Source organism: Tamandua tetradactyla, chromosome 4, assembly GCF_023851605.1.
Source record: "Tamandua tetradactyla isolate mTamTet1 chromosome 4, mTamTet1.pri, whole genome shotgun sequence".
Lineage (NCBI taxonomy): Eukaryota > Metazoa > Chordata > Mammalia > Pilosa > Myrmecophagidae > Tamandua > Tamandua tetradactyla.
Genome location: NC_135330.1, coordinates 63,143,353 through 63,162,440, shown reverse-complemented (window position 1 = coordinate 63,162,440; position 19,088 = coordinate 63,143,353). Strand labels below are relative to the sequence as shown.

Genomic DNA, 19,088 nt, shown 5'->3' with positions numbered 1-19,088 from the left:
AAGGGAACAATTTTGGAAAAAGACAAAAGAACTGACAGAGCCCACGCAGCCAGAGACCGTTGGAGATGGAGGAGAAGGAAAACGCCCGCAGGGAAGCCTTATGAAATGAGGAGAGAAACCTAGCCGATGTGGCCATGTGCCCTCCCAGCTGAGAAAGGAACCCTGAACTTCATCGGCCCTTTCTTTGGGGTTAAGGTATCTTTCCCTTGATGCCTTAATTTGGACATTTTCATGGCCTTAGAACTGTAAACTTGCAATTTAATAAATTCCCCCCTCCCCCACTTTTTTTTCTTTTGCATGGACAGGCACTGGAAATTGAACCCGGGTCTCCAGCATGGCAGGCAAGAATTCTGCCACTGAGCCACCGTTGCACTGCTATAAGTTCCCTTTTTAAAAACGATTCTGTTTCTGGCATATATTGCATTTTAGTAGCTTACAAACTAATACAGGGACCTTTACTCTCAGCTCACAGTTTTGAGTACTTACAGTGAACACATTAAAAACAGTGTTTTTAGTGCTTTAGATGCATTAACTTAGTTCTCAATAAATCAGTGAGGAATCTGCTATTATCACTATATTTCCCTTTTATAGAGGTAAAATCCAGGGCCCAGAATAGTAGAGCTAGTAAGTGGCAGGTCCAGCATGTAAACCGAGGCAGCCTGGCCCCAGAACCTGTGCTCTTAATCACTCTGCAGTCAGCTGGTCATGATCCTCTGGTGGGCTCTGAGCTCCTGGTTGGAGACTCTGATATTCCAAAGCCTCCCTGCCTTCTCTCTTCCACTGTTCTTTATCATTTCTTACTGAGACTAGCACTAAGGACCCACGGCCTCTCCCCCACTGTCCAACATCTTTACCCTCCACCCCTCTCCAGGCACCTGCCCTGAACCGTCAGCCCTGCTGCCATCACTGAGTGCCCTCCTTCAGAGGCTCCAGTGGTGCCCATCTTTAGCAGCAGAGGGCTCCAAACCGGGAGGATCTTGGAGACAGAGAAACCTGAAGGTCCAAACATCTTAACCAGAACTCCAGGGGCTCTCTGCAAATTCAGAGTGAATCCTCTGCTGAAGTCAGCCTGGTCTAGTCCCCATTCCTACCCCTGATGTGCCCCCTGCCTAGAATGTCTGTCCCCCTGCTTCCTTCCTCTGTAGACTCACTCTGAGTTTCACCTCCTCCAGGAAGCCTTCCCTGATCCCTGCTCCCATTCCAACTAGTGGTGATAATCTTGTGTGACTCCATTGGTATTTGATTATGAACTTTGACTTCTTACCTTTTCCCATGTGTGTTTGCTTTGTTTCTCTGTCTAGAATGTAATCCCTCCCAAGACAAAAACCATGTCTTAGATGTCTTTCTCTCACTGGTAATGCAAAATTTCTTGCATGTGATTTACACACAATAAATCTCCATATGCAGGATTTACAGGATTCCAGGAAGAGAGCCCTCGAGATCATAATTTGTGAATGTCAAAGGTATGATTTGTTTTCATGGTAGGACTAGAGACTATGGCCATTTTGGTTTTAAGAAGCAGCTCAGAAAGCAGAGTAGGTGGATGGTTCCCTAACTTATTGTAGCAGTGAAATTCTTCTTTTAAACCCAGTCTTTACGGGTGACCAACACCGTGTATAATACAATCAGGAGTTGTCCTGGTTACCCTGCAGTGGGCTGCCCTGTACCCCACACGCGCCTTGTGGGTCCCCACGCACGCCTTGTGGGCGCTCTCGCTGCCTCTGAGGAAACCCTGGGGTTGGTGTATCACAGTTGGAAAATCTCTAGAGGCTGTCACATCTTGCTTTGCATACAAAGAGTTTTCTAATTTGTATTACTGAAAGAAGAAAAAATATATATCCATTTTATTAAAAGCATATTTGCTATCGTGTTTATAAAATGGCAGTTAAGCAATTTTCCCCTCTTTATTTCATACCCATTTGGGCTTTTTCTGCATTAACCTTACTCAGGTCTTATTCTCTGGAAGGGAAGATGCTTCTGCCAGAGCCGGGGATGAACGATCCGATTCCCCTTCACCTTAGCCATTAAACAGGCAGCTCCTTGGGAGCACAGCCCCTTCTTCATTCATTTTCTCATCTTCAGCCCTAGCAGGGTGCCCAGTGGTAGTAGGTACACGGTAACTGCACTCCCGAAGAATTTGAGTCTTTAATTGTACCTCTCAGTGAGCTAGAGCTAGCTCATCTCCTTGGTGGTTGAGCTCTGAGACTATCTATCTACAGGGAATTTTAACATGGAGTTGGTTTCTTTCTGCTCAACCCAAGCCTGAGCAGCTTCCCTGCCCTCCCCTCTCCTGCTTTCCCTTTCGCTGCTCAGCCGGCGTGGGCTCAGAGAATATTAGTTAATTTTAATACTAGGAAAGATTAATTAGGAAGGCAAATTTGCTCTAAAAGGCATAATTAATTCCAAAGCCAAATAGCAGAGAGTTATGGATTATCTGCTTTGCTGCAGCCTTCAAGTAGTGTGGATAATCAAGGGTTGACTCAACACGTGCAGCAGAATAATTTTTTAAGTGGCAGAGTTGTGTAGACCAAACTCCATCTGGTTCTTTATATAAGTGGCCTCGTCGCTGAGACAAAAGATGTATGCTCAGGTGATGTCTACGCAAGCGAGACAGAGCGGAAACACCCAGGCGGACAGCCTGTCCCGTCCGGCCTGCCCCCTGAACCCCTCTGAATCGCGTGTCCTCCTTTCCAGCGCTCCTCCCGACTGGCCTGGCCCACGCCCGAAGCATCTCTTTTCTGGATTGTATAAAGCCTCCCAACTAGCCCTCAGACTGTCCTACCAACCCACCCTCCACACAGCACCACACTGAAATGGCATCAAACACATAAGCACACAGTCCTCCACGCAGTGTCACACACAGAAAGTTCATTCTGACATAGTCACTCCAGGTCCATGCATAAAACTTCCAGATGTGCCCAGAGGTGGAGGCTGAGCTCTCTAGCGGCTAGGGCAATTATTGCAATCCTTTACGTCATTCAGCCCTTAGGGGTTCCTGATTCTAGGTTCCTGCAGCATTTTGTTAGCAGGTCCTTATCTTATTTTCTTGTAATCGTTTGTTTATTTTTCTCCTTAAGGAGACAGTGAGCTCCTTAAAAGGAGGACTATAGCTTTGGCATCTTTGTATTCTCCTCCACTTCTTCCTTTAGACCAAGGGTGGTGCCTGTCCCGGAAGATAATATGTTTTGTTTTTTTGTTCTTGTTTTTTGTATGCTGTGTGGTGGGGGTCACATTTCATTCTTTTTTCCATGTGAGTATCCTGTTATTACAGCACCATTTGCTGAATTTTTTTTTGGAGGGGGGGGGAGTGCATGGACTGGGAATCGAACCTGGGTCTCCTGCATGGGAGGCGAGAGTTCTACCACTGAACTACCTTTGCACCCCCATAAATATGTTTTGAGATAAATTGGCCAGTTAATGACTTCAACAATGACGCCAACCAGATTACCTCACTGAAACCCAAACTCTTCTCCTCTCACCCCCAAGTCAATACCAAATTCAGTTTGAAATATCTGGGAAAACGCCACAGTTCGCCATTTCCTTTTGTCTGTGTAGTTGAGACTCAGGCAGGTGGCTCTGGAGGGAAGTTGTCTGAGAATGACAAGTGGTGCAGACTTCAGCCTGACAGCTGCTGATCTTTGCTTTAGTTGATTTCCCCCTTTGCAAATGGTTATTGGCAATTGAAACTGCAACTCTCCTATCTGCTCCCCTATGTAAATTGCATTTACATTTAAATTGTGCATTCTTCCAAAGGATGGGATTAGTAAATAACTGCAGATTAAACTTGCCGAGAGGAAATTGTGCCCCTTGTCAAACCTGAGACTGAAGTGACATCTGGCTTTTACTATTTCCGTTATTTTGGTTTAATAACAGCATGTGGCATTAAGGGAAGAGAAATTGGATCTACATTTTAATGAAAGAAGGAAGCTCTCAGGGTTTAGATACCTTATCATGTTGAATACCTAGTCGATTGGCAATTAAAACTTGCTTCCCTCAAGAAACGGAATAAAACATCTTTGCAGCCATGGGGGAAATAACAAAAGCAAGTTAATGCCCAGGACTACGCAGATAAAACTGAAGGAAATAGGGTGCTGTAAACATGGAAGCAACTATTTCAGGATCCTGCAAAGTACAGGAATTCTTAAATGAAATAATGCTTAGAATAGAATCAGGAACTTGAACAGAATAACTTCAGACGGAATAGTTTGCACATAATAAGAGGGGTCAACCGGAGGTGGTTGTTAGAGATCTTTTGATTTAATCCCTTGTCAACCTAGCTTATTTTAAAATCCAGAGATTTGACCAAGAAAATATTTTAGAAATGTCTGTTTTCCCAACAGCTTGTTTAAATGGAAGCGGTTCCACCTGCTGGCTGCTTTTTTGTTGAAAGCAATTCTGGGAAATATAAACAAAATGCTTACACATCCCAATAACCCAAGCCTATCATTTATTTGCTTTGATGGAAACAAATGTGTCAATTTTCAAAGTCTTTGTCTGGTAAATTCAATGTTTGGATGTTGGCAAATGTTTGCATCACGTGTTTGTTGGAAACTGATGTCTGTGCCGAGACTCTGGTATCAGCCCGGGGTCGCTCAATGAGCAATCCTGGCCATGCACCCAAAGATGCTCAGCTCTTTCCCAGAAACTGGGAAGTGTTGAAATTATGGACTCCCGTTGGCAAGTGTAAATGAGGTGGAGACTCCCCAGGGAGAGACTAGATTTGGGTTCTTTCTGAGGGTGGGGCTCATGAATCATTGTGATAATGGCAAACATATATATAGTGCTTGCCACATGCCAGGCGCTGTCCTAAGCACGTGATGTCCACTTTAACTCCTTAAATCCTCATGACAGGCCTACGAGGAAGATATTACTATCCTCCCCCTTATAAGTGAGGAAAAGGAAACAAATATAGTGAGGTTGAGTCCTTTACCCAACCCGAAGTCCCCCAGTTGATAAGTGACAGCTGGAATTAACCCCCGGCAGACTGGCTCCACTATCCCCCTAACCCCCTTTCATTTTGACCCCTCCTATCCCTGGCATCTCATCAAGGCCTTGTGTTTTCCCAGGGTTACATTTTGTTTTGCATAATTGTTTTCAAAATTCCCCCAGTCTTTCTTGACTCAAGCTAATAATCTCATAGATGTTCCCCTTAAACAAAATATTGTAACAACAGCAAGAACTAGCCTTTTGCAATGTAGATGATATCTGTCCTAGCTGTCTCATCCAAAGGGTGAAATGATGTGAAAGTGCCTTGAAAAGGCCAAATACATCAAACTAATGCAATGTATTATTACTAATCCGCACTCCGTCCTCCTGCTCATTCTTAAATGAGCCGTCCTAACTGTAAGTGTAGGTCTCTTCTCTATTCCATTTCCTACCCCAAATCCAGAGCATACAGCCAAATTATCCATCAACTACTATGGGTCTTTTGATGATGACCCAGACACTTAAGTTTTTTTTCTTTTTAAATTTCTCCTTTCTTTTCCCAGTTAGTTGGCACTGTTTGGTTTGGTAGAGGCTCCTTATTTCCTGTATGTAATGATAACTTTTGACATTTTATCATGGCAATCTGCCTATGAAGTCTACCAGTGCCTTCTTCTGTTTGAATTTAGGTTAAATTAATCATCTGGCTTTTACATCAATCTGTTGCTATGGGGGTTACTGATGTCACACTGTCAGTATTATGAATAGCATAATAGCTAACAGGCAAAAGGGGCTGGTTGCTAGTGAAAACCCTAGGGTGAAACTTGCCCAGCTTCAGTAAGCAGCCCGACAGCACAGACTCAAGACAACCATGTGAAGGGGTGAGTGGATTCATCATTCAGTTGGATTCTATTTGAATATTTTTCTTCCATATGTGTGTTCCCTCTGGGCAATTGTCTAGTGTCACTTGAAATTGATGAGGGCTCTTTTACAGGATATTTTTGGGAAGCTGGTGAAACAACAGACAGCTGTTCCCTGGAACAAATGTCACAGATCTGCCTAAGCTAGCTTCCAGGAGGAAAAAAAAAAAATACTGAGGTGCATCGCCCTTTCTCTTCTTACCATTAGATTGTTCCCTAATGGCCTAAAAGTGTTAATTCAGCTTCCCAAACACCTAGAAAGGAAGGAAACCAACATTTACTAAGCACCTACTATGTGCTAGAACGTGAGTCTCATTGAAGCATAGCTTTAAAGTGGAGAATTTAGGCGTCCCTGAACAACCCTGTTATACATAACAATTCCGGACTTTCTTTTGCTTGCATTCAGTGTTCTCTCTAATTGGACATTGATTGATCATCAATAAAGGCAAAGTCATTACTTAAAATTGGTCTAGATCCTCCTATGCTAAGTAATTATCTTGTGGTCGTTTCCACTGCAATATTAAAAAACCTTGAAACGTGATAGAAATGAGATCCAATAAATAAATCCCTAAATTAAAAATGTTTGTTAGAAGGTCTGACAAATGGGTCTGTCTTTTTCAGGATTTTGTTAAGTAGGTGGAGGGGTCAGTTTGGGGGAATAAAGGGATCAACTGAATAAAACTGATTGAACTTGAGGCTGCGCAGACTTGGAAAGCCATATCAAGACGTGTATAAATCTATATAAATCAATTCATGTGCCAGAGAATGAGTAGCTGGCTTTTTTCAAATGCCAATTCAGCAATTACAAAGTCGGCTGGCGGTTAATTAAAAACCACCATCTCGTTAACGTTCAGAGTTAAATTACAAGTGTGAAAACTACTACTGTTTGCAATAATGGAATTGCTCTGTACTCTCTGTGCTCTCATCAAAAGGAGGGCAGGGATAGATAACTTTTATTTAACTCCCTAAAACATCTCTCTCAGCTCTTTCATATTTAATTAACTTCTTATCTTCTCAGCGCTTGAGTCTTCCTCAGAGTTCCAAGCAGTAATGGAAATATATGTTCATTTTGTATGTGTGCTGAAGATTTTCTCACATTATTTGAGCAGAAATGTTGGAAATAATTGAACCCCAAAGTCATGGGGAAAAGCAACCCCAATCCAAGGCTTTGCACACAGGCAGCTAACCCCGGCAGGGATTCATAGCAGAAAATTATTATTTTTAAACATATTTTTATTGACAAAACAATATACAAACACAAACACTCTCAATATACGAACGTTCCATACTTGGTGTACAATCAATGGCTCACGGTATCATCACCTAGCTGTGTATTCATCACCATGATCATTTCTTAGAACATTTGCATCTCTCCAGAAAAAGAAATAAAAAGAGAAAACTCATACTTACCATGCCCCTTACCCCTCCCTCTCATTGACCGCTAGTCTTTCCCTCTACCTAATATATTGTAACGTTTGTTCCCCCTATTTTTTAGAATGTCATTTTTGTTCTATTGGCTGTACAGCTCCAAGACTGGGGGACTGGGTTGGAAACACTCTTGTGAACTGGTAAAGTTTTAGTCCTGCTTTGTAAGGCTGTCTTGACAAATGGAATGTATTACTGTTTCGAAGGTTCCACTGTTAGGAAAGAGATCAAACTTCTGTGACCATGGTGGACGTAAGGTCTCTCAGTGACCGGGAATTACAGGAAGAACTGCAGAAGCTTGGATTTTCACCTGGCCCAATACTGCGTACGTAGGGAGCAAGTATTAGAGACTCATCTTGTATTTATAAACTGCCTCCAAACATTTAAAATAACTCACAGGAGAAGGAACACATGCAATAAAACCCATTAAAATAGAAATAGGAGAATAAAGGAAACAGAAAACCACAGGGAAAGAAGTGGAGAGAAATAGATCCAAATCCTACTCTATGGTGCCAAGGGAAAAGGGATTGGTTTTTTTCAACAGTGAAAAACCAGTTACTTTTTTTTAAAAAAAGATTAATATTATCGTTATTAATTCAAGCATGTCCCAGTTTGTGAAATCCTAAACTGATCCAAACTATTCACCACATAGTCACTTAATTTATTCACCTAAAAATATTTTTATTTATTATATAAAGATTATATGTTTTTATTTATTTATTTATTATAAAGATTATATATATAATCTTTGCTGAAAATTTGAAAAATTTGTATGTTTTTATTTATTTATTTATTATAAAGATTTTATATATATAATCTTTGCTGAAAATTTGAAAAATGTGCAAAAGCTCCAGGAAACTCTCACTCCATTCTTTTTTTTTTTTTTGGCATGGGCAGGCACCGGGAATCGAACCCAAGTCTCCGGCATGGCAGGTGAGAACTCTGCCTGCTGAGCCACCGTGGCCCACGCTCTCACTGCATTCTTGCCACCATAAACCTTTCTTTGAGCATTTCCTTCATGCACACTTGTTCATTCAGCAGACCTTTCCTGGGCACCTATTAAAATCAGTCACTTTTGATCTTCTTGATTATGTTGCCCTGTTTATTTCATTCCTGGCCCGTGGCCCATGCTATCTATTGACATATGTATTGTCCATATTCCCGTGAGAAGCTCCAGGAGGAGCACAACCCTGCTTTCTTGTTTTGGGTTGTATTCCAAGTTTGGCTTTGTGGTTAATGCCTAGTGGCCTTACCTTGACTGTCTCCGGGAGGATAGGAGTGAGTGGAGTAGTTGCGGGGTCCACCTCATTTTAAAAGTTGGCAACAGAAGGCATACGAATAGAGCTGAGTGGTGAAACATCATGCCCCTGCAAGATCATATGCAAAAATAGAGCAATTTAATCCGTTCTCCTCATTCTTCTTCAGCATCTACCAGGAAAGTGTATGAAAATAAGCTGGTACAGTTGCTGGTCTCAGCTCCCGGTGCACCACCTGCGGCGAATGGACCTAGGAATCTGGATGTACCTCAGGACAGCGATGAGAGTGAAGGTACTGACATAACCTGTACCGCCAGAGAGCAACTTTGCACTCATTGATAACTTGTCCAGCACAATTTATGCCGCTTTAAATGGTGTGCAGGGCTGTGAAATATTTCTATGGCCTTTTTGCACACAGGACCTGGAATATAATACCCCTGGCCTGCAGATGGCCTCTGTAGCGCCACATCGGTAGTCCACCAGTTGAATGGCAAGTGGGGGACAGGCTGGTCAATTCGTATGACTTCCCACCATCCAGAGCCAAATCTGTGTTTCACTCCTAAAATGACAAGTTCCTACAAGTGAACTTCAGGACTCTTTCTGAGGTCTCACACTTCTACTTCGGGTGATGCAACAAATTGAGCATCGTTTTGTTCAGATTGAATGATTTCACATCCTTGAGAAAGATGAACCAGATCATACCTCTCTGAATTCCTCCTGTGCCGACTGCCCTCCTGACATCCCAGAAGCTGACAGCAGCTGATCACTTCCGGACCCTGGAGTGGGTGGGGAGTGGCGGTCTCTGGGATCTGGGGTTTCACTTACAGATGCCCCATTTTCCTGTCATGACTCCTAGCTTCAGGGCTCTTGGGTTGAGAGTGAAGATTTCCGCAATGCACCCCCAAGTTCTTTTGTTCAGCATATTTATGAGTTTTCTGTAAATCACAGTAAAATAACAGTAGCTACCATTTATTGAATGTGTCTCATGCTTCATGTGCATTATCATATTTAACCCTCAAAACAATACTTAGCCGAAGTTCAGAGAGACTGAGTGACTTGACCGACATCATATAGCTAGGAAATGACCCTAGACAAGTCTACTCTTGTTTGTGCTAGTGGAGCCAGTGTCCTATAGCTGCCAAACTGCAAATAACTGATTGTGGTTGAACTTCATGATTTAGCGATATAGTACTAATGCCTAGCCCACTGGAAAGTGCCAGGAAGGGCAGGGCTCATCTGCCTTTGTCATTGCTGTATGCCCAGCTCTTTGAATAGTACCAGGCACACAGCAGGAATTCAGAATACGTATGTTGAATGAAAGCAACAGAACTGAGATTTGGCCTAGGTTTGACTCTCAAAATTGTATTCTTCCCTCCATATACTCTATACTTTTCTCAATTTCTATCAGGGTTGGCACATTAAGCTGGCAATATTTGATCACATTTGATCTGCCAAAATAGCAATTTCCTATAGTTCAAACTAACAGTTCAACGAACATTGTGTGTGCCTGGAACCCTGTGAAAAATCTCCTTAATCCCTGCTATGGGAGGTGGCACAGGAGTGAGAGCTTTCCCCAAGGACCTGGCATTGCTTGCCTCATTTGGAAAGCGCAGGAAGGCTTTGGGAGGGACCTCTCTGATCCTTAGCCAGAGCAGGTAGCCCAGGAGCACTTCAAGACAAGCACTTAGCCCAAGACAAGCACTTAGCCCAGACACTTCCTGGATGTGGGATGTATTCAGAGCCCTGTCCCAGACCTGGACCTGGTTCTGTTTGCTGCCAGGAGGAGGCGCTCACAGGACTAGACTAGCCCTCTGGCGTAGTGCAATGCAGGCTGGGAGATTCCAGTTTTCTTGCCAGAGAGAAAGGCTTGTGCACCCATTTTTCATGACTGCTCATGCCTGTAGATCAAAGCTGCAGGGCTAAGCTGCCCTGAACTCAGGCCAAGATGTTGTGCTCCCAGCATGCACCTCCTCAGAGGTGGGGGTGAGCGGTGGGTACTCTTTGAAAGATGCTCCATTGAAAGATGGGGCTCTCGAATGGGGAGCCTCTTGCTCATTGACTGTCAAGAAGTCTCTGACTCCCAACAGTCAGTGTTTAGACAGATCTACCCTTATTTGCTCTAATGGAGCCAATGTCATACAACTTGCTAAATGCAAATGACCAATTGTGGTTGAACTGCACGATTTAGTGATTAGTAATAATATTTAACCTCTGGACCTCAGATTTCTCACCTATAAAATGAAGAAGATTGTCAGTGATCTGTAAAGTTCATCCCTCCCAGCTCTATGAAGCAGACCTAGAAGGAGCTTTTGAGAGAAGCCCATGGAATTCCATTTATCCCCTTAGAATCCCCCTACCAAGCAGGCCCTTTTAATATGTCACCAAGGAGAAGAGATGATGGGGACAATCTTTCCAGCTACCTATTTTGACACCATAGATAAATGGCAATGGGTTGAGTTACAGTCCTATATATGAAAATGTTTGGCATTTTTTGTGATTTTTTCATATTTTTTCGGTGTGAAGTTTGTGCGAGGGCTAGGAGAAAAACGGTAGACCGTGTCCACCTGAAGCCAGCCAGCCGTGGGCAACCAGGTCAGAGGTGGATGTTCTGATTCAGCCCTTCCCTTGTAATGCGATTCTGTGTTATCAGTGGCTTGTGATTGGTGCAAGTGAAAAAACCAGTACTTCAGGTCAGGTCTGAATTAGACATTCCAATGTGCATGCTGGGGGAGTCTCCTAGACCTTAGAGTCATTAGAATAGAGAGAGAGGGCAAGGTTGTAATGGTATGAATAGGAGTCCTGTGCAGACCCAATCTCGGGCATTCCACAGAAATACCCTCTGGGGAGTGGAGGATGGGGGTGGGGTAGGGATTCCAGGCCTATGATTGAGCATTAAATAGACCACACAAGTAGTGGATTAGATTTGTTTCATGGACACTCATTGTTTTGGCACCAGGTGGACATGCCTTAATTATCTAACCTCCTTTAAAATTTCCCAAATATTTTTGATTTGGAAAGACCATTTCAAATCCTCTCTATTTCAAAGCTCTGCAGAAGGAGCTGCGGCGAATGAGTCCTCCCCTAGCCAGGTTTATCAAAATGCTTCTCCGCAAGCAGCTGAAACAGGTTTGATTAGAAACAACCTTTCTGCCCTTGACAGGTCCCCTGATGTTAAAGCCTTTTAGTGAGGTCTGGCCCCACTCTACTCTGGGTGCTTTTTGGGTACAAAAGGGAGAAAAACTTCCTGCCCCATCTTGATGCTTAAGAATATACAGGGTCCCCAAAAATAAAAAATATGCAGGGCTTATAGCTGGCTCGAAGGGAAAGCCAGTGAACTGAAAACAGCTGCCCAGATGAGCAGCCAGCTGGGTACCTGGTGCGTCTCTCGCCCGCGCGTACAAATGAGCCAGCCTCCCCCGTCGGAGAGCTTCAGTGTTTCACAAAGGCCACCACAGCTCCGGAGAAATGCTCTCTTCCCTCAACAAGACAAAGTGAATTTTCTTCCGTCCACAAAAATCTTCTGCCCTCTGACTGAGAGAATTCATCCTGGTGATTAGTGTTTATTCCCTTTTCCAGCTCGTATGTTCTCACAGCCTATTTTCCTTTTGTTTCCCATCATTCAGAGCTTAATGCCACTATCGTTTTGAAAGGAAATCTCATACTCTCAACAGAAAATGACAAGGCACCTAAAAAAGTATGTACAGTCCTAATGCACAACTACTTTACACATATGTTCAAATTAGGAAGCAGTGCTTTTCACATATATTAAGGAAGTAAAGAGCAAGTTGCTATATTCTGTGGTAAAACCTTAGTTTAAAGAGGATCATTTTAATACGGTTTCTGTCTTGGGAAGCTATTTCCATGTCCTAGCAGCTGACCCAGAGTCATGGGCTCACTCCCACTCCTCCCTGAAATAGCCTGTCCCCCGCCCTGCCTTCCCCTCCAGCTGTCAATTCCTCTCTCCTACATCAGCATATAGCCTTCAACCCGCTTCTGGGCCCAGACCACGGTACAAATGTGAGCTCTCATCCCCTTCTCCTTCCAGACGCTGAGATCTGGCTGGCACCCCGGGGCCATATTGTGTGTGAGGGTAGCAGGTTTTGGGGTGGGGCCCTGCCCTCCCCCTGACTAGTTGTGTGACCTGGGAGGGAGTCGCTTACAGAGCCAAACCTCCTCTGCGCGGTTTAATTTTCCTCTTACAGCGGGTGTGAGAGTGAAAAGCAGGTAAAGCTCTTAGTAAAGAACATGCATATAATTAGCTGCACCAACTCTAGTGACTTTTATCTTAGGACGTCTGTCCCTCTTCTTCTGGGGGACACCTGCCTGCTTAGATTTCAGCAACTCTGTATTCCCTTGGTTCTTAGCTCTACCCCTCCTGCTTCTGTTCTCTCTCTTTGTCTTTCTCTTGGCCCCTATGAGTACCTTGTGTCCAAGGTCGTTGTCTTCAGTCCCCCTCTCTCCCTGCTCTGAGTTCAGCCCCTCAGCCACCTCTATGTCATGGCTCCATAGATAAACCTCAGCACAGGACCTTTCTCCTGAGGCATAGGCCGGGTATCCTACTGCCTTCCGGAAAGCTACTTTCTTTTCCTTCTCTTTCGCTTCCTTCCTTCCATCAAACAAATGATTATTTATGATTATAAACATTTCTTAGATGTTATAGATGCATTTATTTTTCTCCCCCTAAACCCAGGGAACCAAGGACCAAGGCCTTCATCACTCACCCAAGCCTGCATTTGTGACCTCTGTTTCACTTGACCATTTCACTGCTGTCCAGGCTCAAAGCCTCATTTCTTAGGATGCCCACTCCCCTCAGCTACTCACAGATAATCAGTTGCCAAATCTTATGGATATGAATTATGATTTAAAAAAATCTCTCTCCCCTTTCTTCCCACAGCCACCATCCTATTTTGCACCCATATTTCTTTTTACTTTTTTGAGCCATTCCAAAATCTGCCTCACTGGTCTCTACTTCCAGCCTTTTCCAATTCCAGTCCAGGTCTGCCAGCAGAGATTTAATCATGTTGCATAGGGATTTCAGCGCGGACTGTGTATAAAACAAGGTGCAAACTTACTACAGAGACTCCACTGTCTCCCTCATCAAACCACCCCAGCACACCCTCACCTTGTCTCTGCACCTCTCATACTTTCTTCTCTTGTGCCTTTTACTGTTCTCTGTGCCTGGAATCCTTCTCATGCTTCCCACTCCCATCCCAATTTTCTTCCTGTTTAACTCATGAGATCTTTGAAGGAAGCTCTCAGAGGTCCCTCGGGTCAATCCTTTTAAAATGGTGTTCCATCCCCTCCAGCAGCTGTCACAGGGTCTTGCTCACAGCTAGAGCCCAAAACCCACCTCATTAAATCTACCAAACACCTCCAGTGAAAGAGGTTAGTTTGCAATTATCTTCTATGATTTAATCAAGTTGCTGAGTTTAAATAAATGAAAAGAAAACCCCAAGTAAACATTGCTGCAGTGTGCTGCATCTTTAGTTTCCCATTTGAACGTAATTCAAATTTGATGAAGTAATTCTGATAACATCAGATTTTCTAAAAGGATTTTTAAAATTTTTCAAATGGCTCGTTAAAGGAATCCTTTCCATTCAGTAAACCTCGCTTTTGCAGAAAACTTTTTTGTATAGTCTTTGCAAAGAAATTTACGGTAGGAAAAGCAACTCAAGTCTTTAAAATGCATCAGGTGGGACCAATGTCCTTCGATCTTTGTTCTCCATAAACCTGAAATAAAACTACATTGATATTTTGGGTTGGCAAAAGAATTAAATAGAAAGTTTGTGATGGCACAAAATGTTTTGATCTGAAGGGTTTATATAAACCATTTTAATTCTCAGAAGAGCCTCAAGACATCTGTTCAACTTTAAATCTGAAAGTAAATGTATATAAGTATTTAAATTTCCATGTAAAAGAAGGTAGAAAGTGTGTTTATTGAGACACTTGTCTAACACTGTAGACTTTAATTACTTAGATCAGTGGTCTGTGGCTAATAGTCCTCTAAGTATCTAGAAAGGTAGTATTTGCAGTTCTTTGAAACGCCAATGAAAGCATATTTTCCTCTCATTTTAACAGGTTTCCAGTGGAATAAAAACCACTTTGAGATTCTGGCTATGTCAATTTCTGGGCATTTTGAAATACTGCATGTGTATTTTATCAAATGACATATGCAGACCTTGATTTCGTCATCAAGAACAGTCAGAATGCCACATCAACATTCTATTTAATTGGGAATTTTAAAATCAGATACACATAATTTATGTTTCGACTGATGAAGTTAGTCATCAGTGTTGAAGGGTTAAGACAATGTGTGTAATTCAGACTGCAAACACCCTTCTACTAAGGAGGAGAAAATGGGATTTGGGGTTAGTAGAGAGGCAATCTATAACTTCAATCTACGTGACGTGTGGGTTGAGTAGGGTGACCACAGTTGTCATTAAAATAGATGCTTTTGAGAATGAAGGGGGCACTAAGCAGAGGGATGCTGAAAGAAGAGGACTCAACTGGGCAACTAGGCATAGGGGCATCCTGGGCTTGGGTGGTCCCAAGGATAGAAGCATCGGTGCGTACACACCCCTTTTTCTAGGGCAACTGCGTCCAATACCCAGCAGCATTGGCCCTTGGCAGGTTGTACAATCTTGGCTCCTTCAGGGTATTCTCTTATTCTCTTCCAGATACAGCATGCTCTGCCAGCATCTCAGTTCATCCTGTTCTCCCAGCCTGGAACCCCCTCTTCTTGTGTTGCCACCTGTCCCATGAAACCTATTACCCTAGGAGTTTCTCAAACTGTGTTCTCTAGGATTGGGCCTAGGAATCTGCTTTTACAATCAGCCTCCACCCCCACCTATGCCCAATGAGCTATTGCACTAGATTATAAAATTTTGAGGGTTAAAACCCATGTTTTTGAAACCCCCGCACTTTATTCAATGCCAGGCATGGGGGGTTGAGAAGGTGTGGCTCAGTCCTTGCTGGCTGAACAGAAAAGAGCTTTTGTCCTGTATTGATGTTGATGATCTCCCTTTCTCTGACATCCTATCCTATTCTATGTATTTTGTCTCTTAGACACACCTTAATGTATTCTCTTCAGGGACAATGCTTTGGGTCAGAGTGAATTGATGACTATCCAGTGAAGGGTTGCATCAGAGCTTCCATGCCTGGGTCTTCAGCCTGCAAGTTAAACTATTTATCGAGTCCAGGAAATTGTGCTAGGCCGTCTTGTGGAAGAAAATAGATGCAGAATGGGCCATCAGTCTTGTCCTGAAAAACTTAAAAACAAGCTCTTAAAACCAAGAATATGGATCTAAGTTCAAATACCAGCTCTGCCATTAACTTGGACAAGTCACTTAACCTCACTATGTCTTAGTTTTCTCATTTATAAATAAAGATAATAATAGCTTTAATCTTAGTTATGAGGTTTGAGTTAGAATATATAAATCAGAGCAATGATGGCACATAACAAGTTATTTAAGAACAAGTAAAAACTATTATAATTAATATTATTGTTATAGAAAAAGCATGATATTTGATTATCTGCAATATAAAGCAACATATTTAGTTTAAAATAATATAATGGAAACTGAATCTTTAGTATTGACTCTGAGAGCTACAGAATGTGATTTATCAGTGTGCCAATGGGTATGTTTTTATAATTAAACATATGTGTATAATTAAAGATTGTGTTCTGTAAGTGCTGTGTATTGAAGGAAGTAGACCAAGTTTTGAAAAATAATGTCATGTGCACCCTCTTGGTATTTAGGACTTCCCCTTCTTTTTTTCCCTTTTTTTATTAGAGAAGTTGTGAATTTACAAAACAATCAGGCATGAAATACAGGCTTCCCATGTACCCCCCCACCCCCACCGTCTTGCATTGGTGTGGAACAATTGTTACTATTGATGATAGCATTTTTTTTATAGCTGTACTATTTTTTTTAGCAGTAGTTATCTTTGTTACAGTTGAAAGATTATTAAATTAATCCTATCATTCATTATCTACATTACTTGTATTTTCCCCATATATCGCTCTATTGTTACTCTTAGTATCAAACATTTGTTATAACTCCTGAAAGAACATTCTTAAATTTGTACTATTAACTACAGAACTCCCTTTCTTAATTTTGTACTTAAATCTTCTCCATCTCTTTAAACATTTAAAAAACCTTTCATTTTGAAAGTTTCAAATGTACAGAAAGGTTGCAGGAATAGTACCAAACTCCGATATTGCTTTCACCCAGATTTCCTAATTGTTAACTGTGACCCCATTTGCTCTGTGTGCGTGGACTCTGTCGTGGTCTGTTTATAGATCATTTGAGAGCCAGCTGCAGCTATAAAGCCACATTAGCTGTCCAGCAGTTATTCTGCCCACCCCGAAAAAACCCTCTCCTCTACAACTACCATATAGCACTCCAGTTCTGCCATCCAACACTCACACTCCATGCAAAGTTTGCCAACTGTCCCACTAACGTCTTTCTCCTTTCCGGAACAGGACCAATCCAGGAACACAGGTTGTCCATAGTTGTGAGGTTTCTTCAGTCTCCTTTGTCATCCCAAACAACAGTTCCTCAGTCTTTCCTTGTCATTCACTCCTTGACAGCTTTAAAGAGTACAAGCCATTCATTCTGTAGGGTGAACCTCAGATCGAATCCATCCTACTTTTCCTTTTGACTAGATTTAGAGGCCATGCATCTCTCCCCATCCTATCACTGGCACTGTTCACCTTGGCATCTGTCAGATTTCCTTACCATAAAATCATCATTTCTCCCTTTGTATTGAACAGTATTTTGTGGAGAAATAATATGAGCTGACAACAACATACCTCAACCCTCACCCGTTAGCCTTGGCACCCACTGATGACTCTGCCTGAACCAACTTCCACTATGGTGATGACCAAATAATGTCTGAAATTTCTATCATTCCTTCTACATTGATTAGTTGGCATTCTCGGTGTAAGGAATAACTTTCCCTTCTTCCTTATTTCATTCATTCATTTATATTAGTATGGACCCAAGGATTCTTTTCAACTCAGTGGGTTGTAGTCCATTGATAGCATTATTTTAATGTTCATGTTGTCCCAAATTTGGCCAGTGGGAACCCTTTTGAGATGGATACTGTATTCTTTTGGCAAGTCCTCATCATTCTTGAAGCATTTCCTTAATTTCTGGCACAAGATATTTCAGATTTACCTTTTGCTTTTCCTGTCCCAGGAGCACTGAATCCTTGTTTTATAGCGTGGTATTTAGAAACCAAGATCTAAGCCCTCAGTGAGCTTGTTACTACTGGAATGTTTGCTTCCAGGGCTTCTCAGTGGACAGAGCTATCAAATAAATGTGTGTATTTATGTACATGTACACACACATCTGTAACTATTTTTATATCTGGCTATAGAAATTTAACAACATGAGTTCATACTGATACCTCAAATTCTAATCCAACATTTTAGTGTTCTTTCATACCTTTCCACTTTCCGTGTTTGCAAATCACTTCTCTGACATTGAGAAACCTGGCTCCCAGTACCCCTTATATAGTTTTGCTCAATTTCTTATTCTCTCAATATAACCAATCTCCCAATTATACCAGCCACCTCCCTCATCTGGTTCCTCTGTGTACCCCTCATCACTGCCTCCTTGACTGTTGGACATGCCAGAGCCTCTGTGTGGCCCTCCCCTCACTATCCTGCCTCTTGGGCTCAGGCACAATAAAGCTTCCATGCTGCCTCTATCCCTACTGCTCCAATTCTTTAGCGCACTGGGCACCCCAATATTTCCATACAACCCTACCACTCCAGGCATGCTTACCCCTCTGCATGCCGTGTCCCAACTTCCCAGCTTCCTTGGCATGCAGGGCCCAATTATGTCCCAGGGAAGGAAGGGAAAGGAAGAGAAAAAGAGGGTAGGGGAGGAAAGGGGAAGGAAAGCCTTTATGTGTCTTTCTGTTTCCAATGCTTGTATTTGTTTCAATGTATTTTACTATCATTCTCATTCTCTACCGTCATTGATAAGATATCTTGTAGGCCTACCAATGAGCCTGCTCTGAATGCTGCAATCATAAGGTCCCAAAATGACAAGGGACTATATATTAAAAGACTACAATAGAGTGGTGTGAGTAGCATATAAAAGTTTTAAGGGACCTGATATGAAATATTTCTGTGATATTTTCATAATTAATTGAAATGAAAAGCATCCTTATTCACAATAGTAGTTGTTTATTCCAGTTGGGTGAAAGTGAAGAGTAAATGGCATATTCTATAATTACTTAAAATGCCCTTTCTTCTTATCTTTGATGTGTGCTAGTAGGAACTAAATGCCATCTTTACAAGGAATATAATTTAGCATACTTCTTGGGGAGATACCAACTTCATGTTGGATATGCAGTAAATAGGCTAAATGATCAATATTGTCTTTATCTTACTGATTTCATGTCGATTTTGTGTGTGTGTGTAATAGAACCTGGTTTTTGAAATACAAGAACAGCAGGAGGAGGTGGGGAAGCCAAACTCCGATTACAATGATTCCAAGATGTTGATAAAGGTAAATTTTATTTTTTCGTAAAACTGAATTATGAGCAG

At 42.2% G+C, this 19,088-nt stretch overlaps 1 protein-coding gene across 2 annotated transcripts in view; it reads left to right on the top strand.

The window, feature by feature from the left end:
* Positions 1-5,696: 5,696 nt before the first annotated feature.
* The window catches only part of LEMD1 (LEM domain containing 1), a 31,624-nt gene continuing 18,232 nt past the window's right edge, over positions 5,697-19,088 (top strand). The window contains exons 1-5 of one of the 2 annotated variants that reach the window (XM_077157555.1): positions 5,697-5,804; positions 7,475-7,593; positions 8,166-8,201; positions 8,694-8,816; positions 12,148-12,218. In XM_077157555.1, coding sequence (XP_077013670.1) covers positions 7,512-7,593; positions 8,166-8,201; positions 8,694-8,816; positions 12,148-12,218 — 312 coding nt within the window. In that variant the 5' untranslated portion in view covers positions 5,697-5,804; positions 7,475-7,511. The remainder of the gene's footprint in view (positions 5,805-7,474; positions 7,594-8,165; positions 8,202-8,693; positions 8,817-12,147; positions 12,219-19,088) is intronic. The other variant, XM_077157556.1, reaches the window with a different exon arrangement.